Source organism: Oncorhynchus gorbuscha, linkage group LG21 (genome assembly GCF_021184085.1).
Source record: "Oncorhynchus gorbuscha isolate QuinsamMale2020 ecotype Even-year linkage group LG21, OgorEven_v1.0, whole genome shotgun sequence".
Taxonomy (NCBI): Eukaryota; Metazoa; Chordata; class Actinopteri; order Salmoniformes; family Salmonidae; genus Oncorhynchus; species Oncorhynchus gorbuscha.
Window position 1 is genome coordinate 19546771 of NC_060193.1, and position 24592 is coordinate 19571362.

The 24592-nt window shown below is 44.4% G+C and overlaps 1 protein-coding gene across 4 annotated transcripts in view; it reads right to left on the minus strand.

Annotated features, from left to right (window-relative positions):
- Positions 1 to 322: 322 nt before the first annotated feature.
- The window catches only part of LOC124007902 (neuroligin-2-like), a 335505-nt gene continuing 311235 nt past the window's right edge, over positions 323 to 24592 (minus strand). For all 4 annotated transcript variants that reach the window (XM_046318766.1, XM_046318765.1, XM_046318764.1 and 1 more), the window contains 4 exons: positions 17065 to 17330; positions 16561 to 16714; positions 11713 to 12079; positions 323 to 6372 (listed from right to left, as the gene is read on the minus strand). In XM_046318766.1, coding sequence (XP_046174722.1) covers positions 5544 to 6372; positions 11713 to 12079; positions 16561 to 16714; positions 17065 to 17330 — 1616 coding nt within the window. In that variant the 3' untranslated portion in view covers positions 323 to 5543. The remainder of the gene's footprint in view (positions 6373 to 11712; positions 12080 to 16560; positions 16715 to 17064; positions 17331 to 24592) is intronic.

Here is a 24592-nt window from a genome sequence, read left to right on the forward strand (position 1 = left end):
AAAACAATGCCATGCTGGTGGGTGGTAACGTGCAAATAAAACCCAGCCCTGAAAAGAAACGTCGTCTGAAAAGTATTAGCACGTCATCTCAAAGGGGAAACACTTTCACACCTCGGATTTCCCACTTCAAACCCATATCATACTTTGACTAAAACAATGTTTTATTGGCTTAAATCATTGTACAACATCATGGGTCAACTCTGGGGTTTGTCTTTCAGCTGGAAAAAGTGCATTTTTGCTTTTGTGGGGCGTTAATGGAAGAAGCATTCTTTTGAATGAAGTTGAGGGGGTGCATTAGGTAAATGAAGAGACGTACTCGACAGCCTGGCTATGGACGTCTTTATGCGCCCCGCATCAGAATCACAGCATACAGTGTCATAACTAAACAGAAATATCATCACCTTGTTTATATACTTTGATTTGACCTGTTTAATAATGATCTTTTTTTAAATGAATTTTGAACATGTTTTCTTCATCTCAAGTCTTGGGTTTCTTAATTCAATAAAGAAATGTAAAAGAAGACAACAGGTGCAAATGTTGCTATGCAGGTCGAACTGACACCCAACTCCGAATGTTTCCCAGGGTTATTGGCCATGTGCTTCAGTGTACCTGGACTCAGGTACATCGACCAGAACATACACAAACCTTTCTTTGTTTTGAAGGTCAACCATGAACGTAGTCACAAGCAAGGCAGGAAGTTCACCTACATGAAACATTGTTACGTACTGCCCCTTTTATTTCAGCTGTCTTTCCAACAGAGCACCGCTCTGGCAAATCTATAAAACTATGATAACTGCTTTATAATCATTTAACAACTGATTTATCATTGACAATCAACACACCGTCAACAAAATTGGTTTAGGACCAAAAATAATGACTCTCATCGTGGTCTGAGTGCGAGGAATAATACATTAAAATCCAATATGGATTTTTTTGGGGGGTCAGTTCAATTGTTTGAAAGTCATCTTAAACTAACACTAGATATCTGCTCCCTCTGTGTCAGTCCAAACCAAGGCTACAACAAAATGGAGTACACACCTAACGCATACACAACACATTAGCAATCCTAACACATGCTCTCACTTATACACTCACTTCCAGGTCCATACCTATGCATGTCTTGTAATGTAGTTCAACCGCCTGGCCACTAGGAGTGCAGTGGCTAAAGCAACTCATTCCCACCACACCTCTCCACCTGGAAGGCAAGCGTAGCTGTAGCAATAGCTTATGATGAGGTCATGGAGCACAACCTACATGAACAGGACACCTACACACATTGTACGTAACACAGTGTATACAGGGGGACATGTGACCCACCCGCAGTATGTGATTTCCCATGAGGAGAAGAGCCTGCTCCCAGATCTGTTTGTTCTGTCTAGTCAACTCCTAGTCGTGACGATGACCGTATTAGTTGGTAAGAGGGCAAAAGCAGATCTGGGACTAGGCTAGATCAGAGGCATCTTAGGTTACATAAAGCCCTCGTTTCTCTATCCCCCTGTGATTTTGGGGCTACGCTACAATACGGAAGTCAACAGGGAGTGAATATCCGGATTCCAGAAGTCACAAGGTTGTTTTTAAAGGTGCACTCTGTGACTTTAATTTCCGCTAAAAGTGTCCCTGCATTGTAGTTGCCATAGGGGGAAGTGGGAACGACAGATTCCGTCTTTAAGGTATCCTGCATCATCATACAGATATGCTGGTGTGGTAGACAGCTAACAAAGGCCTGCAGTTATCATTGTCCCATTTGAATGTGGGAGAGAGACCATATAAACACCAGCACAGGGTAAGAATGCGTCAGGAGCCCTGCTACAGTGTTTGCTTAGTGCTTTCACAGGTTTGAGCAGTCAAGATGCAACATAGACAACTCTATGACTTTGTTCTGCATGTCCATTTTCTGCCCACTTCTGCACAACTTGGTTACATCCTGCACTGACAACACGGGGCCGAATAGAATTAGAATCTGAACATATTCAAATGGTGTACAGTGAAGGTACAATACTAGCTGGTGGCCCCTTATCAACTTGCACCTGTTGTCTCTGGTGTTGTCACAAAGTCATTTCATTCACTCGAAAAAACAAACAAGAAACCTTTATATTTACAAATATTTCTGCCTGTTTGTTTGTTCTTACACTTAAAAATGTACAGTTTTGCTCCTCTTTTTTGACGTGTCTCTATGTCACGCAACAATGTATTCCTCCACATTCCGAATGTTCAGAGAATGACAGGTACGTTGTTGTGGTGATTGTGTGTCACCATGTCACCATGGCACCCTCTCGTGTGTAAACCATAAGTATAAAATAGTTCACTAGGATATAATGGCACAGCGACTCTTCATAGGACAGACTCTGATCCCTCCCATCGATGAAATAAGTCTGTCCACTGTCCCAGTTGACCATTTACATCTCACAACCTTTCCCCTTTGTTTAAGGTTGTGAAGATGACTTGGATGCTTTGAGTCTCTCTCCCAGGTTTCTTCTTCTAGTCCAAGAACACAGCTTGTGTTAAGTCTTCTCTTGCTCCCACTGACCACAACCCCAGTCCAGTCTATGTTACAGTATATTGTGCAGCTGATCATTTCCCCACCACACACTGTCTCTCTCAGTAGGCTAACACAGTCTGACTCTACCACTGTGTTCTCTCACATTCTCCCCGCAACTTCCATAATCCTCAAGTATTAATGAAATAGAAACCAAAGAAAAGTCTGAAGCTAAACACAAGCACAGACACAACATGGTCGCCAACGGTTTCCCATAGAGGATACAGTGCACTGTGGGTTCACACTCACAGCTCTACAGTTTTGTTCAGTGGGATTAATCATATTAACCCGTCGGCCCCCTCTACTGGCCATATTAGAGCATTGCAGTTGGGGACGTTCTCTATAGACTTTCCCTCGACTTTTATGTGTTTTTCCCTGTTAAAAAAAGAAAGAAAAACTAAAACCCAGCAACAACTGATCACTTTGTTGCCTCTTGGTCTAAGGTCCTCTCCCAGCTTTGTTATCAAAGACCATGGCCTGGCTGACAGACCCCCAGTCTTGCTCAGTGTGCTTAGAGTTACATATACAGCGGTAGAGCTAAGGGGTTGTGGGAGCAACAGAGTCAGCAGGGTGAGGGGTCAGGGATTAAGGGTCAGGAGATGCAGGATTGAATGACTGTACACAGCAAAGTTATGAGTTTAAAAGTATGTGAGTTCTACTCAACTCTTCACATTCATGTATCTACTATGCCTAGTTAGTTAAATGTTGGTGTTTACTGGTGGAGGAAAGGAGAAAGGGATAGGGAAAATAGAATGTGTGTGTGTAAGCAGTTGGAGAAATGTTATTTTGGACTACGGTTCGCATCATGGGGATGAGCCTCTGAGTTGAGACGTCTGTCTCTCTCATTCACTCTCTCCTCTCTCCCTCTCTGTCTCCCTCCCTCTCTGTCTCCCTCCATCATTCTCCATGCACTCTAATTACCCATGCCCCGGTGAAGCTGTGCTGACATGTACGTACGTACACACACACCCACACACACACACACACACACACACACACACACACACACACACACACACACCCACGCACATACACTCACACACACCCACCCACCCACGCACGCCCATATCAAACAGAATATGCATGTGCTGGAAATAGAGGTGAAGATAGGACAGAATGTGTGGAAGAAGGAGGGAGAGTGAGAACTGCCCATCCTTTTCTTTCCTTTCTACTAACAGAATTAGGAAAGTAACATTCTATGAGCCTCCAAGACTTGAATACTGTATGTACCTTCAATATCTCTACCTGCAGCACCCTTTCCCCTACATAGTACACTTCTTTTGACCAGAGCATAATGGACACCAATACCTCTAGGGCACCCTATCCCCTACATAGTACACTTCTTTTGAACAGATTATAATGGACACCAATACCTCTAGAAATGTGTCCAAAACAACACACTAATGCCTATAAGGCACTACTTTTTGCCTGACTGGCCAGAATTAGTGCACTAGGGAATAGGATGCCATTTCAGTGGCAGATTATGGCTTCCATGCCTGCCATAATGACTCACAGAGAGACAGGGGCCCAGGGCTCAGTGGATGGCCTGGTTATTACGAGACAAAGACAGAGCTGCTAGAGTGGCACCAATATCTCACATTACATAAGAGGGGCCCTCAGGGGCCCTGGCCTGATGATAGCAGAGCAGGGAGAGAGGGGTCTCTGTGTGACTGATATGTGGTCGCATTGGTTTGCACCTGCTTTATATGAAATGTGTTGTAAAGAGTAACGGTTGTTTTGATTTACTGGGGTAGTTGATTTGGTTGGGGTAGCATGTGGTCTATAGTGCATTAGTAGACAGTAAGCAATGAACATGGGAGATGGTGATGATACGCAATGTGTTGTATATTCAAGGTGTATGATCATTATTTTATTCATGTTTGTTCCAGTCAGGTTCTTCTTGTTGTAAAGGATAATTGTGCAAATCAAAGAAGCATCCGTGCAGTTTTTTTTAATTGCCTCCATTTTTTTTTTTTTTTGAAGAATAAAATAGGAAGAAAAAGCATATGAAATAGAGATAGAAATGGTTTAAAACAGGAGAAGTGTGGAAACATTGACGATCCAGTGTCCTTCCCCCATCATCATTTAAAAAAATAATTCATGCATAGATCCCCCACTGAGAAAGCCATTTATATATCTTCTTCTTTGTACACATTTATATATAACTATATATCTATACACTTAAACTTCTTTCCACAAAAAAAAAAAGAACTGAAAGCAACAATCAAACAATCAAAGAAAAAAGCACACAAGATAGGCCAAATTGGCACTTTTCATGAACACAGTCAGTAGGCTATCTTGATACAGCTCCACACTCTTGATTCTCTCTCAGTTCCCTCCGATGGGAAAACAACACAGTACTTGGCACCAAGAATGCTGGTAGAAAGACGATATCAGAATATCAATATTTTCATGATAGATGCTAACTGTATGTACTGTACGCCTTGTATGAAAACGACTCCCAACAATTCCTAAGGGTGGGCTGAGGGGTTCATTTGAGGGGGGGGGGTTTAGAACTACAGAGGGAAAGAGATGGATGTAGAAAAGAGAAAACACTATATCAAGTAAGCAGATGACATGAGTAGAGAGATAGAGGTTTTCCAATATATCAGAGGTCACTTACCCAACACCCCAAAAAACTATCTCCAACCCTATTACGGCACAGAAACGGGGGATAAAAAGGGGGATGTAAAATCAACAAAATGAAAAGCACAGAAAAGCATTGTTCTCTGGCAAGGTCTAGGGGCTGTCAGAGTCAGAGAATACGAGACCCCATCAAAATAGTTTCTAAATGTCTCAATGTTCCCCCTTAACATCTGCTGCCCCTGCAGTTCAGCTGCACTTCCACTTAACCTCAACAGGTGGCACTGTAGGAAGTACACAGCATCAGGGCAGCAGGCTGACGGTTGGAGAAACAGAGAGTAAGAGAGAGAGAGATATCCATATACAGGGAGCCAGAGAGCGTAGTAGTTGGTCCACCGGTCCCCCAGGGGGAGCTCTAGCTTTACTATACGCGTGTGGTGGAGTGGGGGTGGGGCAGGGTGTTGTTGTGGCCGGTGCTGGGGAAGGTATTGAAGGGGTGGAGGGGCTGCATGCCGGTGATGGTGCTGGGGATCATAGTGATGGTGTTGGGGGTCATGAGGGGCACATCGTCCGGGGCCCTCCGCAGGGCCAGAGTGTAGTCGGGCGGGCAGGCGGGCCGCAGGATGTCGTGGGGCCGGAGCGGCTCCATGTCGTGGTGCGGGTCATGCTCCGAGTGCTTCATCTGCAGGGACATGATCTCTTCCTCCTGGCTGTGCGCCAGGTCGTTGGAGGGCCCGCCGTGGCGCTGCGGGGAGAGCCGGTGGCGCCGCCCCTCCTGCCGCTTGTCCCGCTTGTAGTAGAGCGCGGCGAACGCCAGGATGTTGAGGAAGAGTAGCGACGCCCCCACCGCCACTGTCACCGACAGCTCTGTGGAATAATCCCGTGTGTCACCGGGGAAGAGGTCCAGTCTGGGCCGCTCTGATCCGTAGGGCTCCACGGGGTCAGGGAATGTGGGGTAGGGGTGGCCTGTGGTGCGGGGTTTGGGCTTCCAGGGGACCCCGGGGGGGCGGGTGCTGCCTGGAGGTAGCCTGGTGGTGGGGGGGAATTCATCATGGAGGGAATGTAGGTGAGGGACCAGCTCCAGCCAGAAGGCCACCTTGTTGGCTCGGTAGTTGTCCCTGACGCGGGGCTTCAGACCGATGTGGAGGTACTGCTTGTCCTTGGAGTTGAACTTGGTCCAGATGACCTCCTCGAAGCGGTTGGGCTTGGTGTGGATGAACTTGGTGTCCTGAGGCACCGGCAGGTTGGGGTCCCTGGAGGAGAAATGAATACCAATCTCATTTAAATTATGTCAATCAAAGGTATTCCAAAGTTATTACAAACAGACACTATATAGTATATTTCACTGTTAAACAACCTCTTGAATTTGACATTAAAACATCAAAATAAAACAACTCAAAATTGCAATACATTTCATAGCTTCTTACATACAGTTGAAGTCGGAAGTTTACATACACCTTAGCCAAAAATATTTAAACTCAGTTTTTCACAATTCCTGACATTTAATCCTAGTAAAAATTCCCTGTTTTAGGTCAGTTAAGATCACTATGTCACGCCCTGACCATAGAGAGCCTTGTTATTCTTTATTTTGGTTAGGTCGGGGTGTGACTAGGGGGGGGTGTTCCTATCTAGGTTAATTATTTCTATGTTGGCCTGGTATGATTCCCAATAAGAGGCAGCTGTTTATCGTTGTCTCTGATTGGGGATCATATTTAGGCAGCCATCTCCCCACTGGTTCTTGTGGGATCTTGTTTGTGTGTAGTTGCCTGTGAGCACTCCATGACTTCATGTTTCCTTTGCTGTTTATTGCTTTGTGAGTTTCCTTTATTAAACATGTGAAACATTAAACATTAAACACCCAAAACGTTAGTCTGAGTATATTTCCAGTTCATACGATGATTGTGACACACCACTTTATTTTAAGAATGTGAAATGTCAGAATAATAGTAGAGAATGATTTATTTCAGCTTTTATTTCTTTCATCACATTCCCAGTGGGTCAGAAGTTTACATACACTCAATTAGTATTTGGTAGCATTGCCTTTAAATTGTTTAACTTGGGTCAAACGTTTCAGGGAGCCTTCCACAATAAGTTGGGTGAATTTTGGCCCATTCCTACCGACAGAGCTGATGTAACTGAGTCAGGTTTGTAGGCCTCCATGCTCGGACACGTTTTTTCAGTTCTGCACATACATTTTCCATAGGATTGAGGTCTGGGCTTTGTGATGGCCACTCCAATACCTTGACTTTGTTGTCCTTAAGCCATTTTGCCACAACTTTGGAAGTATGCTTGGGGTCATTGTCCATTTGGAAGATCCATTTGTGACCAAGCTTTAACTTCCTGACTGATGTCTTGAGATGTTGCTTCAATGTATGCACCGAATTTTCCAGCCTCATGATGCCATCTATTTTGTGAAGTGCACCAGTCCCTCCTGCAGCAAAGCACCCCCACAACATGATGCTGCCACCCCTGTGCTTCACGGTTGGGATGGTGTTCTTCGGCTTGGAAGCCTCCCCCTTTTTCCTCCAAACATAACGATGATCATTATGGCCAAACAGTTATATTTTAGTTTCATCAGACCAGAGAACATTTCTCCAAAAAGTGCGATATTTGTCCTCATGTGCAGTTGCAAACCGTAGTCTGGCTTTTTATGGCGGTTTTGGAGCAGTGTCTTATTCCTTGCTGAGCGGCCTTTCAGTTTATGTCGATACAGGATTTGTTTGACTGTGGATATAGATACATTTGTACCCGTTTCCTCCAGCATCTTCACAAGGTCCTTTGCTGTTCTGGGATTGATTTGCACTTTTTGCACCAAAGTCCGTTCATCTCTAGGAGCCAGAACGCGCCTCCTCCCTGAGCGGTATGACGGCTGGGTGGTCCCATGGTGTTTATACTTGCGTACTATTGTTGTACAGCTGAACGTGGTACCTTCAGGCGTTTGGAAATTGCTCCCAAGGATGAACCAGACTTGTGGAGGTCTACAAAGGTCTTGGCTGATTTCTTTGGATTTTCCATGATGTCAAGCAAAGAGGCACTGAGTTTGAAGGTAGGCCTTGAAATACATACACAGGTACACCTCCAATTGACTCAAATGATGTCAATTAGTATATCAGAAGCTTCTAAAGCCATGACATCATTTTCTGAAATTTTCCAAGCTGTTTAAAGGCACAGTCAACTTAGTGTATGTAAACTTCTAACCCACTGGAATTGTGATACAGTGAAATATAAGTGAAATAATCTGTCAGTAAGTTAAATAATCTGTCAGGAAACAATAGTTTGTGTCCTGCACAAAGTAGATGTCCTAACCGACTTGCCAAAACTATAGTTAAGAAATTTGTGGAGTGGTTGAAAAACGAGTTTTAATGACTCCAACCTAAGTGTATGTAAACTTCCGACTTCAACTGTGTAGTCGGGGGTGAAAGTAGATTACATTTTATTCCTGATGTGGCACCTCCTATGTGTGCACATGCTTGCATGACAACAATTGCATGACCATTAGTTGTTTATGGGCCTAATTATAGAATTACCTATAGAATCCCCTATTCATTCAATAGGATCTCTGTGGGTGTAGTCCTAAAGTTTTGTCATTTCACTTTTAAAATGTATGACCTTTTATTGTGGCATAAACACAACCAGTCATGATGTTTTAATCTGATTGTCCAACGATCAGTTCACAAGGCTTCTGTAAACCGGGCTACCTGCTCATATTCATTCACTCTAAAATAATTCCTGCATCCATGCAGTGCACTGTGCACATAATATGAGGAATAGAAAGAAACACCTGTAACAAAACCCCAAAAGTCCAATGAATGACGTTCAGTGATTGTCCTCCCGTAGGCCTACACTTGTAATCCTGAATGTCTCGGCCTCGGCCAAGTCTCTGCCTTTGAGAAATGTCACTGTTCTTTCAAACCACACCGCATTTTGTAGCGTATTGCACACGTTTTCAAGTCCATTCACACATTTTTCATGTGACTAACATACGGTAATGATAAATAATAGTTTAATAGCCTACAGTTTTCATGGCATTGTTGCTTTAATTATTGTGATAGTCTCATGTTTAACCGGTATGGGTACCCCCACTATTTATTTTGCTGGTACTTCGTACCAGACAATACCAGCTTCCTTTCACCTCTGCATAGAGTATGATACACTTGTTCTGGCTGGAAATCATAGACTTAGGGCTCGATTCAATCCGTATCGCTGAAGTTCAGCGGTATAGTGCAATTTACATTTAAAGGCTAAATTCCTGCCTAGCTGAGACTGCATTCACCCCTTAAGGTTGATGTCCACGTCCCCATAAATTGGATGCGTCTCAATCCACCACATACGCCTATTTTGCACTTTCGCATCTGCCATGAAAGATGACAGAGCTAGAGTGGTGTATGTCAGACCATGAGACATCTGGGGTGAAAGGTGACAGAGCTAGAGTGGTGTATGTCAGACCATGAGACATCTGGGGTGAAAGGTGACAGAGCTAGAGTGGTGTATGTCAGACCATGAGACATCTGGGGTGAAAGGTGACAGAGCTAGAGTGGTGTATGTCAGACCATGAGACATCTGGGGTGAAAGGTGACAGAGCTAGAGTGGTGTATGTCAGACCATGAGACATCTGGGGTGAAAGGTGACAGGCTAGAAAGGTGACAGAGCTAGAGTGGTGTATGTCAGACCATGAGACATCTGGGGTGAAAGGTGACAGAGCTAGAGTGGTGTATGTCAGACCATGAGACATCTGGGGTGACAGAGCTAGAGTGACAGAGCTACAGAGCTAGAGTGGTGTATGTCTGGGGTGAGACCATGAGACATCTGGGGTGAAAGGTGACAGAGCTAGAGTGGTGTATGTCAGACCATGAGACATCTGGGGTGAAAGGTGACAGAGCTAGAGTGGTGTATGTCAGACCATGAGACATCTGGAAATGGGTCTTCTCACAAAATCATTTGTAGTGTAGTGTTTACTCTCTGACAGGCTAGAGTGGTGTATGTCAGACCATGAGACATCAAGCCAGAGCTCAGACCATGAGACATCTGCGGTGAAAGGTGACTGAAGGTCCCATGAGACATATTCGGTGAAAGGTGACAGAGCTAGAGTTGAAAAAACATCTGGGGTGAAAGGTGAAGAGCTAATGTACATATGGAGACTGTTTAGTGCATCAAAACAGAGCTAGAGTGGTTAAACACATCTGGGGTGAAAGGTGAAGAGCTAATCCCATGATCTTTCTTATATCTCTCAGAAGTAGGACAGACACTTCAGAACAAACTTCCTTCAGATTTTGATTTGTTTCATGTAGTGAATCTGTTATTCAGTGTGTTTGTTTGGGCTAAGAGCAGTAAGGACTATCGGTTATTCAATGTGTTTGTATATCTCTCAGGGCAGACAGAACAAAATTCCTTCAGATTTTGTTTTGTTTCAGTCTGTTATTCAGTGTGTTTGTTTGGGCTAAGAGCAGTAAGGACTATCGGTGTTTGTATGGGCTATCTGTTATTCAGTGTGTTTGTATGGGCTAAGAGCAGTAAGGACTATCTGTTATTCAGTGTGTTTGTTTGGGCTAAGAGCAGTAAGGACTATCTGTTATTCAGTGTGTTTGTTTGGGCTAAGAGCAGTAAGGACTATCTGTTATTCAGTGTGTTTGTATGGGCTAAGAGCAGTAAGGACTATCTGTTATTCAATGTGTTTGTTTGGGCTAAGAGCAGTAAGGCCTATCTGTTATTCAGTGTGTTTGTTTGGGCTAAGAGCAGTAAGGACTATCTGTTATTCAGTGTGTTTGTATGGGCTAAGAGCAGTAAGGACTATCTGTTATTCAGTGTGTTTGTTTGGGCTAAGAGCAGTAAGGACTATATGTTATTCAATGTGTTTGTATGGGCTAAGAGCAGTAAGGACTATCTGTTATTCAATGTGTTTGTTTGGGCTAAGAGCAGTAAGGACTATCTGTTATTCAGTGTGTTTGTATGGGCTAAGAGCAGTAAGGACTATCTGTTATTCAGTGTGTTTGTATGGGCTAAGAGCAGTAAGGACTATCTGTTATTCAATGTGTTTGTTTGGTCTAAGAGCAGTAAGGACTATCTGTTATTCAGTGTGTTTGTTTGGGCTAAGAGCAGTAAGGACTATCTGTTATTCAATGTGTTTGTTTGGGCTAAGAGCAGTAAGGACTATCTGTTATTCAGTGTGTTTGTATGGGCTAAGAGCAGTAAGGACTATCTGTTATTCAATGTGTTTGTTTGGGCTAAGAGCAGTAAGGCCCAAAATTATTTTTCATCCAATTTTTTGGGATACTTCAAAAATCGAAATCCTTGGTATGACCTTCTTAAAACAATTCCATACAGCTTAGTGGAAACCCCCCCTGGCTTAGACAGGGCTTAGACAGGACTTCGATTCTTATAGGTTAGCTGCAGTTTGGCTCAATCGGAAATAACCTTTAAATTTCAAGCACATTATAGTGCTGAATTTTGGCGATACGGTTTGAATTGAGCCCTAAATTAAATAGTCCTCAAGAGCAGAGAGAGGAAACCAAACAGAGCCCCATTCTTTCCACCTTCTACCCTCTACCCTCTACCCTCTACCTTCTACCCTCTACCCTCTACCGTTCACTACCTACCCCGTCTTAGCAAAGTTTGTCCAGTACGTCATGACTACAGCACTGAGCATGACATCATTCTTAGAGAAGTTGCAGGGGAACAGGTCGGTGGCTCCGATCATGGGAACCCCGAACACGTAGGGGATCTCATCCCCGTGGGCTGCGTCCGCCCACTCCGGCCGCGTCTCCGTCTGACAGTGGTGGTAGAAGGTGTAGAAGTAAACGGGAGATTGGAACTCGGCGTGCAGTTTGGCCGTGGCCACCGCCGGCGCCACCCACTGGTGGTCCGTGAACAGGGCGAGGAGGGTTTTTCTCCTCATGTCTCCGTTGTCACGGTCGGCCCAGTCAGTGTACATGAACTTAATGGTCTCTCTCAGGATGTCCTTACCTAGAGGGGAGGAGAGGGAGGAGGGTGATGGGAGGAGATGGAGAGTGGTGAGAGGGGAGGGAGGGAGGTTGGACACAAGAGAGAGTGAAAATTCAAGAGAGGGAAGTTGAGAAAGAGAGATACAGACGGAGCCAGAAGATGAGCGAAAGGGAGAGGGTGAGGGAAAGAGAAATAGAGAGTATAGAAAGGGAGAGAGTGAGGGAAAGAGAAAAAGAGATAGAGAGTATAGAAAGGGAGGGAAAGGGAAAGAAAATTAGAGATAGAGAGTATAGAAAGGGAGAGAAAGGAAATAGAGATAGAGAGTATAGAAAGGGAGGGAAAGGGAAAGAGAATTAGAGATAGAGAGTATAGAAAGGGAGAGAAAGGGAAATTAGAGATAGAGAGTATAGAAAGGGAGAGAGTGAGGGAAAGAGAAATAGAGAGTATAGAAAGGGAGGGAAAGGGAAAGAGAATTAGAGATAGAGAGTATAGAAAGGGAGAGAAAGGGAAATAAAGATAGAGAGTATAGAAAGGGAGAGAAAGGGAAAGAGAAATAGAGATAGAGAGTATAGAAAGGGAGGGAAAGGGAAAGAGAAATAGAGATAGAGAGTATAGAAAGGGAGAGAAAGGGATGGGAAAGAGAAATAGTGATAGAGAGTATAGAAAGGGAGGGAAAGAGAAATAGAGATAGAGAGTATAGAAAGGGAGAGAAAGGGAAATAGAGATAGAGAGTATAGAAAGGGAGAGAAAGGGATGGGAAAGAGAAATAGTGATAGAGAGTATAGAAAGGGAGGGAAAGAGAAATAGAGATAGAGAGTAGAGAAAGTATAGAAAGGGAAATAGAGATAGAGGATAGAAAGAGAGATTAAAGAGATAGAGAGTAAAGAAAGGGAGAGAAAGGGAGGGAAAGAGAAATAGAGATAGAGAGTATAGAAAGGGAGAGAGTGAGGGAAAGGAAAGAGAATTAGAGATAGAGAGTATAGAAAGGAGAGAAAGGAAATAGAGATAGAGAGTATAGAAAGGGAGAGAAAGGGAAAAGAAAATAGAGATAGAGAGTATAGAAAGGGAGGAAAGGGAAAGAGAAATAGAGATAGAGAGTATAGAAAGGGAGGAAAGGGAAAGAGAATAGAGATAGAGAGTATAGAAAGGGAGAGAGTGAGGGAAAGAGAAATAGAGAGTATAGAAAGGGAGGAAAGGGAAGAAAGGAAATAGAGATAGAGAGTATAGAAAGGGAGAGAAAGGGAAAGAGAAATAGAGATAGAGAGTATAGAAAGGGAGAGAAAGGGAAAGAGAAATAGAGATAGAGAGTATAGAAAGGGAGGGAAAGGGAAAGAGAAATAGAGATAGAGAGTATAGAAAGGGAGAGAAAGGGATGGGAAAGAGAAATAGTGATAGAGAGTATAGAAAGGGAGGGAAAGAGAAATAGAGATAGAGAGTATAGAAAGGGAGAGAAAGGGAAATAGAGATAGAGAGTATAGAAAGGGAGAGAAAGGGAAAGAGAGATCGAGAGTAAAGAAAGGGAGAGAAAGGGAGGGAAAGGAAAGAGAAATAGAGATAGAGAGTATAGAAAGGGAGAGAAAGGGATGAGAAAGAGAAATAGAGATAGAGAGTACAGAAAGGGAGAGAGTGAGGGAAAAAGAAATAGAGAGTATAGAAAGGGAGAGAGTGAGGGAAAGAGAAATAGAGATAGAGAGCATAGAAAGGGAGAGAAAGGGAAATAGAGATAGAGAGTATAGAAAGGGAGAGAGTGAGGGAAAGAGAAATAGAGATAGAGAGTATAGAAAGGGAGAGAAAGGGAAATAGAGATAGAGAGTATAGAAAGGGAGAGAGTGAGGGAAAGAGAAATAGAGATAGAGAGTATAGAAAGGGAGAGAAAGGGAAATAGAGATAGAGAGTATAGAAAGGGAGAGAGTGAGGGAAAGAGAAATAGAGATAGAGAGCATAGAAAGGGAGAGAAATGGAAAGAGAAATAGAGAGAGAGAGTATAGAATGGGAGGGAAAGAGAAAGAGAGATAGAGTATAGAAAGGGAGAGAAAGGGAAATAGAGATAGAGAGTATAGAAAGGCAGAGAAAGGGAAAGAGAGAATAGAGAGAGAGAGTATAGAAAGGGAGAGAAAGGGAAATAGAGATAGAGAGTATAGAAAGGCAGAGAAAGGGAAAGAGAAATAGAGAGAGAGAGTATAGAAAGGCAGAGAAAGGGAAAGAGAGATAGAGAGTATAGAAAGGGAGAGAAAGGGAAATAGAGATAGAGAGTATAGAAAGGCAGAGAAATGGAGGGAAAGAGGAATAGAGATAGAGAGTATAGAAAGGGAGAGAGTGAGGGAAAGAGAAATAGAGATAGAGAGTATAGAAAGGGAGAGAGTGAGGGAAATAGAGATAGAGAGTATAGAAAGGGAGAGAAAGGGAAATAGAGATAGAGAGTATAGAAATGCAGAGAAATGGAGGGAAAGAGAAATAGAGATAGAGAGTATAGAAAGGGAGATAGTGGGGGAAAGAGAAATTGAGATAGAGAAAGGGAGAGAAAGGAAATAGAGAAAGGGAAAGAGAAATAGAGATAGAGAGTATAGAAAGGGAGAGAAAGGGAAATAGAGAAATAGAGAGTATAGAAAGGGAGAGAGAAGGGAAAGGGAAAGAGAATTAGAGATAGAGAGAGTATAGAAAGGGAGAGAAAGGAAATAGAGATAGAGTAGTATAGAAAAGGGAGAGAGTGAGGAGAAAGAGAAATAGAGATAGAGAGCATAGAAAGGGAGAGAGGAAAGAGAAATAGAGATAGAGATTATAGAATGGGAGAGAAAGAGAAATAGAGATAGAGAGTATAGAAAGGGAGAGAAAGGGAAATAGAGATAGAGAGTATAGAAAGGCAGAGAAAGGGAGAGAAAGGGAAATAGAGAGAGAGAGTATAGAAAGAGCAGGGAGAAAAGGGAAATAGAGATAGAGAGTATAGAAAGGCAGAGAAAGAAAGAGAAATAGAGATAGAGAGTATAGAAAGGGAGAGAAAGGGAAATAGAGATAGAGAGTATAGAAAGGGAGAGAAAGGGAAATAGAGATAGAGAGTATAGAAAGGCAGAGAAAGGAAATAGAATAGAGAATAGAGATAGAGAAAGGGAAATAGAAAGGGAGAGAAAGGGAGAGAAAGAGAAATAGAGATAGAGAGTATAGAAAGGGGAGAGAAAGGGAAATAGAGATAGAGAGTATAGAAAGGAGAGAAAGGGAAATAGAGATAGAGAGTATAGAAATGGAGAGAAAGGGAGAGAAAGAGAAATAGAGAGAGAGAGTATAGAAAGGGAGAGAAAGGGAAAGAGAGAGAGAGTATCGAAAGGGAGAGAAAGAGAAATAGAGAGAGAGAGTATAGAAAGGGAGAGAAAGGGAGAAAAGAAAATAGAGATAGAGATTATAGAAAGGGAGAGAAAGGGAAATAGAGATAGAGAGTATAGAAAGGGAGAGAAAGGGAAATAGAGATAGAGAGTATAGAAAGGGAGAGAAAGGGAAATAGAGATAGAGAGTATAGAAAGGGAGAGAAAGGGAGAGAAAGGGAAATAGAGATAGAGATTATAGAAAGGGAGAGAAAGGGAAATAGAGATAGAGAGTATAGAAAGGGAGAGAAAGGGAAATAGAGATAGAGAGTATAGAACGGGAGAGAAAGGGAGAGAAAGGGAAATAGAGATAGAGATTATAGAATGGGAGAGAAAGGGAAATAGAGATAGAGAGTATAGAAAGGGAGAGAAAGGGAAATAGAGATAGAGAGTATAGAAAGGGAGAGAAAGGGAAATAGAGATAGAGAGTATAGAAAGGGAGAGAAAGGGAGATAAAAGGAGGCAAAGGGAAATAGAGATAGAGAGTATAGAAATAGAGATAGAGAGTATAGAAAGGGAGAGAAAGGGAGAGAGATAGAGAGTATAGAAATAGAGATAGAGAGTATAGAAAGGGAGGGAAAGGGAGGGGTCAGACAAAAAGGCACATGATTGCGAATTGAAGTTGAAAGAGACATTTTTACCAAATAGTAAACCACAGAAGTTGGCTATGAGACATCATTCCTCTCTAGAGGTTATGTATTATATTGTTATGATATTATTATTCTTGTTATTATATTCTTACACCGTTATTATATTGTTACTTTACTCAATAAAAAGCTGCACATGAATTGGTATTGGTATTCTGGTATTTTATTAGGATCCCCATTAGCTGTTGCGATAACTCACTTGAAGAGTTCCATGAAATCATGGCTCTATATAATACTTTACGTTTTCTTTCATTCTATTCTGGAATTGGGAAGTGTGAAAAGACCCCTGGTGGTATGTCTGGTGGGGTAAGTGTTCAAGCTTTTTCTAGGTCCTTCTTTGCAGCACTTGACCATATGACTGGGCAATAATCAAGATAAGATAAAACTAGAGCCTGCAGGACTTGCTTTATCACGGACAGACCTCTACCCATCTTTACAACCTTTGAATCAAGATGTTTTGACAATGACAGTTTACATTTAGTAGGGATATAGAGACCATTACCCTCAGGATATCCATAGAGATTGTCCACAAAGTTAGAGATGGTGTAGTCGAACGCTGCAGCTGAGATCCCATCATTGTCTTCACTGTCATCTACAAACTTCAGCCCCTCTCCCTGGTTCACTCCAATCAGGATGTCATAGTTCAGGAACTCCCCCTTGTGGCGAAACGAGGGAAGGACATGTTAGGTATGTAGACACATTAGAAGTGCATGAGATTTTGCTGCCTCATAACTTTTTAAGCACTTTGGGCTCCTTGAAAAGCACTATTAACACCAAAAAGCATAAAAAATATAAACCTGTCTTAAATTACACTTAACCATTATAGTAATGTCTTATCATAACCTTAATCTTTTTAAGTTACTCATGGTAACGCTGGCACTGAGATTTCATCAGAACCAATAGAACACGTCTCTGCGGTCAGAGAGCCATGACTAATATAGCCACATTAACCTCCACCCCATAGCCACCCCCAACAATACACCCACCCCCTGCTCCTTCCTCCCACCTGCTGCATGAGTATCTCAGGGTCGTCCGGCACCACGTCTCCGTCCACTACGGGTCCGAAGGCGATGTGGTAGCGGGCCGGCTGGATGTCCTGATCCACCAGCTCCCTGAAGTTCTTCTTCCTCAGGCAGTCCACCAACTCTGCCGTCTCTGAGTGGCTGCAGCCTACCTTCCGGGCCAGGATCTTGGTGTACTTGAGGGGCTGGTAGTTGACCGACCAGCTGGAGATGGCTGAGCCACTCTGGGCTATGGCCCTCTGGAACAACCCTGGAGGACAGAGAAGGAGAAGTTAGACGAGTGGATCTGAAAGGAGGAGGTTTTATGAACGTCCAATGTAATATCAGGAGCAGAGGACAAAACGAGAGAAAAGGTGAGCGGATATTCCCTTTTTTTTCTCTGAAAATTGAACGCGGCCCAAAGTGTACTGTACATGTTCGATTACTACGGTGGCAGCCAAGGTTGTGTCTCTACAGTCTAAAGTGGCTTTCTTCTCCTTGTCTACTTTCCTTCCAGAAAAGATAAGATCATTTTCTGAAGAATACTTAGTTAGGTGGTGAACGTTTGTTCCATTTTCCCTCCGCGGATTTCGCTATTTTCCCTCTCTTAGTCACTGTAAAAAAAATCTGATAGAAAGTAATGCGCTTTAAACTCCATAGTTGAGATGATACTGTATGAGATTCAGCCCAGACTGGGGAATCGATGGGGGACTGCACAGTCTGCCTCTTATTAAAGAAACACATTTCCTTCCTCTTTTCTACAGATTTCTCTTTTCTTTTTCTCTCTCTGTCTGTCCTGCGGTGAAAACGAACTACTGTGGTGCCTCGTTACAGGGGGGAGCTCTCATTCTTTCCCCTCTTCCTCCTGCGTATTGCTCTATTCCTCCACACTCCTTCCCTCTCCTGCAGATTCCTGGTGAATAATTAAGCAGTGACGCAGAGCAGAGCCTCTTTCCCAGGGAAGACTATTAGGGAGCGCGTAGCTCAGCCGACCTGCTACTTCAGCATTACTTCTCATAGTGGGGGGGAGGGGGAGGTGTGAGGAAGTAAGTGAGAGAAAGTATGAGAAAGGGGAGGGAGGTGACTCATCTATATTTCATCCTAAATCCTAATCAGTTTCTCTCTTTCCTCCTTCCCTCTCTCTCAGTGCATCTTCCCTTCAGCTACCTCCCCCTCCCTTTCCCACTCTCATCATGATGATCTGTATCCCCCTCCCCCCTCCTCTCTCCCTCGCCTCTCATCCACCTCTTCTCCATAAACACATGTATCATGCCACAGTTGATTTGTTGAGTGGTGGGATGACATGACTGGTGTTCCCCGTGGGGAGCGAGAGTGTTCCTTACCTGGCACCCCGGGAGCTTTGAGTGACAGGTGGAGGAGTTGTAGTCTGGAGGGCTGGTGTTAGATGATGATGAGGACGGTGATTAAGATGAAGATGGGTTTGACAGCAGAGAGAACTGGTTTTAATGTGATGAGACGAGAGAGGAGGAGAGGACATGTAGGTTAGGGTAGGAGAGGACATGTAGGTTAGGGTAGGAGAGGACATGTAGGTTATGGTAGGAGAGGAGGAGAGGACATGTAGGTTAGGGTAGGAGAGGACATGTAGGTTAGGGTAGGAGAGGAGATGTAGGTTAGGGTAGGAGAGGACATGTAGGTTAGGGTAGGAGAGGAGGAGAGGACATGTAGGTTAGGGTAGGAGAGGACATGTAGGTTAGGGTAGGAGAGGAGGAGAGGACATGTAGGTTAGGGTAGGAGAGGACATGTAGGTTAGGGTAGGAGAGGACATGTATGTTAGGGTAGGAGAGGACATGTATGTTAGGCTAGGAGAGGAGGAGAGGACATGTAGGCTAGGGTAGGAGAGGAGGAGAGGACATGTAGGTTAGGGTAGGAGAGGACATGTATGTTAGGGTAGGAGGAGGACATGTAGGTTAGGGTAGGAGAGGACATGTAGGTTAGGGTAGGAGAGGAGGAGAGGACATGTAGGTTAGGGTAGGAGTGGAGAGGACATGTAGGTTAGGAGAGGAGAGGACATGTAGGTTAGGGTAGGAGAGGAGGAGAGGACATGTAGGTTAGAGGAGGAGAGGACATGTAGGTTAGGAGAGGAGAGGAGGAGAGGACATGTAGGTTAGGAGAGGAGAGGAGAGGACATGTAGGTTATGGTAGGAGAGGAGGAGAGGACATGTAGGTTAGGAGAGGAGAGGAGAGGACATGTAGGTTAGAGGAGGAGAGGACATGTAGGTTAGGGTAGGAGAGGAGGAGAGGACATGTAGGTTAGAGGAAGAGAGGACATGTAGGTTAGGGTAGAAGAGGAGGAGAGGACATGTAGGTTAGAGGAGGAGAGGACATGTAGGTTAGGAAAGGAGAGGAGGAGAGGACATGTAGGTTAGGAGAGGAGAGGACATGTAGGTTAGGAGAGGAGAGGAGAGGACATGTAGGTTAGAGGAGGAGAGGACATGTAGGTTAGGGTAGGAGAGGAGGAGAGGACATGTAGGTTAGGAGACGAGAGGAGAGGACATGTAGGTTAGAGGAGGAGAGGACATGTAGGTTAGGGTAGGAGAGGAGGAGAGGACATGTAGGTTAGAGGAGGAGAGGACATGTAGGTTAGAGGAGGAGAGGACATGTAGGTTAGGGTAGGAGAGGAGGGGGGACATGTAGGTTAGAGGAGGAGAGGACATGTAGGTTAGGGTAGGAGAGGAGGAGAGGACATGTCGGTTAGGAGAGGAGAGGAGAGGAGAGGACATGTAGGTTAGAGGAGGAGAGGTCATGTAGGTTATGGGAGGAGAGGACATGTAGGTTAGAGGAGGAGAGGACATGTCGGTTAGGAGAGGAGAGGAGAGGAGAGGACATGTAGGTTAGAGGAGGAGAGGTCATGTAGGTTATGGGAGGAGAGGACATGTAGGTTAGAGGAGGAGAGGACATGTAGGTTATGGTAGGAGAGGAGGAGAGGACATGTAGGTTATGGTAGGAGAGGAGGAGAGGACATGTAGGTTAGGAGAGGAGAGGACATGTAGGTTAGAGGAGAAGAGGACATGTAGGTTAGAGGAGGAGAGGACATGTAGGTTAGAGGAGGAGAGGACATGTAGGTTAGAGGAGGAGAGGACATGTAGGTTAGGAGGAGAGGACATGTAGGTTAGAGGAGGAGAGGGACATGTAGGTTAGAGGAGGAGAGGACATGTAAGTTATGGTAGGAGAGGAGGAGAGGACATGTAGGTTAGGAGAGGAGAGGACATGTAGGTTAGAGGAGAAGAGGACATGTAGGTTAGAGGAGGAGATGACATGTAGGTTAGAGGAAGAGAGGACATGTAGGTTAGAGGAGGAGAGGACATGTAGGTTAGAGGAGGAGAGGACATGTAGGTTAGGAGACGAGAGGAGAGGACATGTAGGTTAGAGGAGGAGAGGACATGTAGGTTAGGGTAGGAGAGGAGGAGAGGACATGTAGGTTAGAGGAGGAGAGGACATGTAGGTTAGAGGAGGAGAGGACATGTAGGTTAGGGTAGGAGAGGAGGGGGGACATGTAGGTTAGAGGAGGAGAGGACATGTAGGTTAGGGTAGGAGAGGAGGAGAGGACATGTCGGTTAGGAGAGGAGAGGAGAGGACATGTAGGTTAGAGGAGGAGAGGTCATGTAGGTTATGGGAGGAGAGGACATGTAGGTTAGAGGAGGAGAGGACATGTAGGTTATGGTAGGAGAGGAGGAGAGGACATGTAGGTTATGGTAGGAGAGGAGGAGAGGACATGTAGGTTAGGAGAGGAGAGGACATGTAGGTTAGAGGAGAAGAGGACATGTAGGTTAGAGGAGGAGAGGACATGTAGGTTAGAGGAGGAGAGGACATATAGGTTAGGAGAGGAGAGGACATGTAGGTTAGGAGAGGAGAGGACATGTAGGTTAGAGGAGGAGAGGACATGTAAGTTATGGTAGGAGAGGAGGAGAGGACATGTAGGTTAGGAGAGGAGAGGACATGTAGGTTAGAGGAGAAGAGGACATGTAGGTTAGAGGAGGAGATGACATGTAGGTTAGAGGAGGAGAGGACATGTAGGTTAGAGGAGGAGAGGACATGTAGGTTAGGAGAGGAGAGGAGAGGACATGTAGGTTAGAGGAGAAGAGGACATGTAGGTTAGAGGAGGAGAGGACATGTAGGTTACAGGAGGAGAGGACATGTAGGTTAGGAGAGGAGAGGAGAGGACATGTAGGTTAGAGGAGAAGAGGACATGTAGGTTAGAGGAGGAGAGGACATGTAGGTTAGGGTAGGAGAGGAGGAGAGGACATGTCGGTTAGAGGAGGAGAGGACATGTAGGTTAGGGTAGGAGAGGAGAAGAGGACATGTAGGTTAGAGGAGGAGAGGACATGTAGGTTAGGGTAGGAGAGGAGGAGAGGACATGTAGGTTAGGATAGGATAGGAGAGGACATGTAGGTTAGAGGAGGAGAGGAGAAGAGGACATGTAGGTTAGAGGAGGAGAGGACATGTAGGTTAGGGTAGGAGAGGAGGAGAGGACATGTAGGTTAGGATAGGAGAGGAGGAGAGGACATGTAGGTTAGAGGAGGAGAGGACATGTAGGTTAGGGGAGGAGAGCACATGTAGGTTAGGGGAGGAGAGGACAGGAGGACATGCACATACTATATTGGTTGTTTACTCACAGTCTCATGTCTAGACACACACACACACACACACACACACACACACACACACACACACACACACACACACACACACACACACACACACACACACACACACACACACACACACACACACACACACACACACACACACACACACACACACACACACACACACACACACACACACACACACACGCACACACAGAAAAATACCTACAGAAAACATACATCTCTTACTTTCTCTAGTCTCTCTCTCCTTCTTTCTCTACAGTGTCTCTCTCTCTCCCTCTCTACAGTCATTCTCTCTCTCTCTACGGTTCTATCTCTCTCTACGGTTTTCTCTCTCCCTCTATAGTCTCTCTCTCTCTCTCTCTCTCTCCCTCTACAGTATCTCTCTCTCTATCCCTCTAGAGCAGGGGTCCCCAAACTTTTTCCTGTGAGGGCCACATAACTTTTCCCTTCTCTGATGGGGGGCCGGTGTCAGTTTGTAACAGAAAAAGTGTGACGATCGTACGGGAGCTTAAAAAATTTATTGTTTTCCAGAAAGCCACACATAACCAAATAACCCTTTCCAGGTTCTTTACAGAAAAAAAGTCAGGAAACAAATAATAACACTATTAATTAAATAAATAATAACTAAATAACCCTCTCTGAGTTCTTCACAGAAAAAACAGGAAATAAATAATAACTAAATAACTCTCTCTGGGTTCTTCATAGAAAAAAAAGCCATGGAACATTAACTTTCTGTCGTGCCATGCACAATCTTAAAAGATAAAAGTTCAGCTCAGTTGTCAGAGCAGAATCTCTCTGACACATATGAGCAGTCTCTTAAAGTTCTTGTGTTCCTTCCTTATAATCCTTTTGTAGGTTCCAGTAGGCTTGTAGACACCGCTACCTATGTATGTTCATCAGTGTGAACTGTGGGCCTGCATCTGGCTGGTGAGAAGTTGAATATCAGATTCCATTCTAGTCACAGCCAGTCTCAAGCACTGATGCAAATGTTCATCTGTCAATCTTGATCTCATCGGGGTTTACAGCAGTTTCATGTAGGGTTTTCTCGCAGATATACGTGCTGCCAAAAACTGTGGACATTTTCATTGCGTGTTTTTTGATGTTTGGATATGTGTCGTTTGGGAGGGCGGCATAGAAGTCAATGAGACTGTTGGGCTTGAATGCGTCTTTCAGAACATCACAGTTCTGTAACTCAGCCAACTTAAACTGATATGAAGGCTGGGCTTCATCAATGTCGGCAACAAAGGGGTTCTGAAAAGACGGATTTCTTTTGCATGAACATGTAGTTCACTGAATCGACATTCAGCATTTCCAGTGCTTCCACGCACTTTTCAGCTAGGAACGGGACCGCTGGGAGTCGACATGTTTTGGGTAGCAGGAAGATGGACGGTTGCGCTTTTTCCAAAAGCAGCGCTATTTCACCTCAAATGCTTTTATGTGGAGGAATACATGTCGAAATGAGTTTCCCCTCGCCTTGTAGCTGCAAGTTAAGGCTGTTAAGTATTTCTGTCACGTCTGTTAAAAATGCGAGGTGCCATTTCCATTCTGGGTCGATCAGCTCTGGGACCGTTTTGTCTTTTAAATGAAGAAATGCGTTAATTTTGGGTAGCTCGTAAAACGCCAAAACTCTGCCCCGGCTCAGCCATCGGACCTCTGTGTAGTACAGCACATCTCCGTGCGTAGACTCCAGTTCAGACAGGAATTCTTGGAACTGCCTGTGTTTAAGTCCCTTTGCTCTGATGAAGTTTATGCACGACACCACAACCTTCATTACAGAATCCCACGTCAACACTTTGCAGCACAGTGCTTGCTGGTGAATTAGGCAGTGGACTCGTAGCGGGGCGGTGAGACCCCTTTTTCCAACTCCCGGTTCATGCGTCCTATTAGACCGCGAGTTTCGCCCACCATGCTAGGAGCCCCGTCAGTCGTGATGCTAGCTAGCTTTGACCAGTCCAGGTCCAACTTCTCCATGGTTTGGCACACTTTGTCAAAAATATCCTCTCCCGTTGTAGTCCCTTTGAGACTTTGGAGGGCTGCCAGCTCCTCGCATATCTCAAAGTTTGCGCTAACTCCACGAATAAAAATGAGCAGTTGCGCTGTGTCTTGCACTTTCTCATCCAGTGCTAATGAAAAAAGTCAAATTCTTTCTCTTCTGCTGCAGCTGGGCATATACATTACTCCCGATTTCTTCAACGCGTCTGGTGATTGTACTCGCCGACAGACTTACGGCATTAAATGCATCTTTCTTCTCGGACACACCTCCTCCGCGACAGCATTTCTTAACAAACTCTCCGTCAGTGAAAGGCTTACCGCTTCTTGCTATCAGTTTAGCTCTGGCCCGAACGGATGCCTGGTTCAGCTGAGCTTGGTGTACAAATGTATTCTGCTGAGATAGTAGTCCACTTTTTAGCTTTGAGAGTTTGTCTGCTCGTATTTGGCCTTGCAAGCTATCGTACTTGTCTTTGTGACGGGATTCATAGTGTCGGCGAAGATTGTATTCTTTGAATACCGCCACCGTCTCTTGACAGATGAGACAAACAGCCTTTTCTTTGCATTGAACAAAAAAATAATCGTTTGTCCACTGCAGGTTAAATACCCTGCATTCTGAATCTATTTTTCTCTTACCTAACCTTTTCGCCATTATTCCGTTCTCTCTTTGACAGGGCCGGGCCTAGGATTTTTTTTTTTTTCTGGAGGCCAAATAGGAAAAAAATTCTCTCTCTGGTATTGTTCAGAGGGCCGGGCCAAATGTGCTGACTCTCTCCCGCTCCGTAGTTTGGTGACCACTGCTCTAGAGTCTCTCTCTCTCCCTCTACAGTCTCTCTCTCTCTCTCTCTCTCCTTCTACAGTCTCTCTCTCTCTCCCTCTACAATCTCTCTCTACAGTCTCTCTACAGTATCTC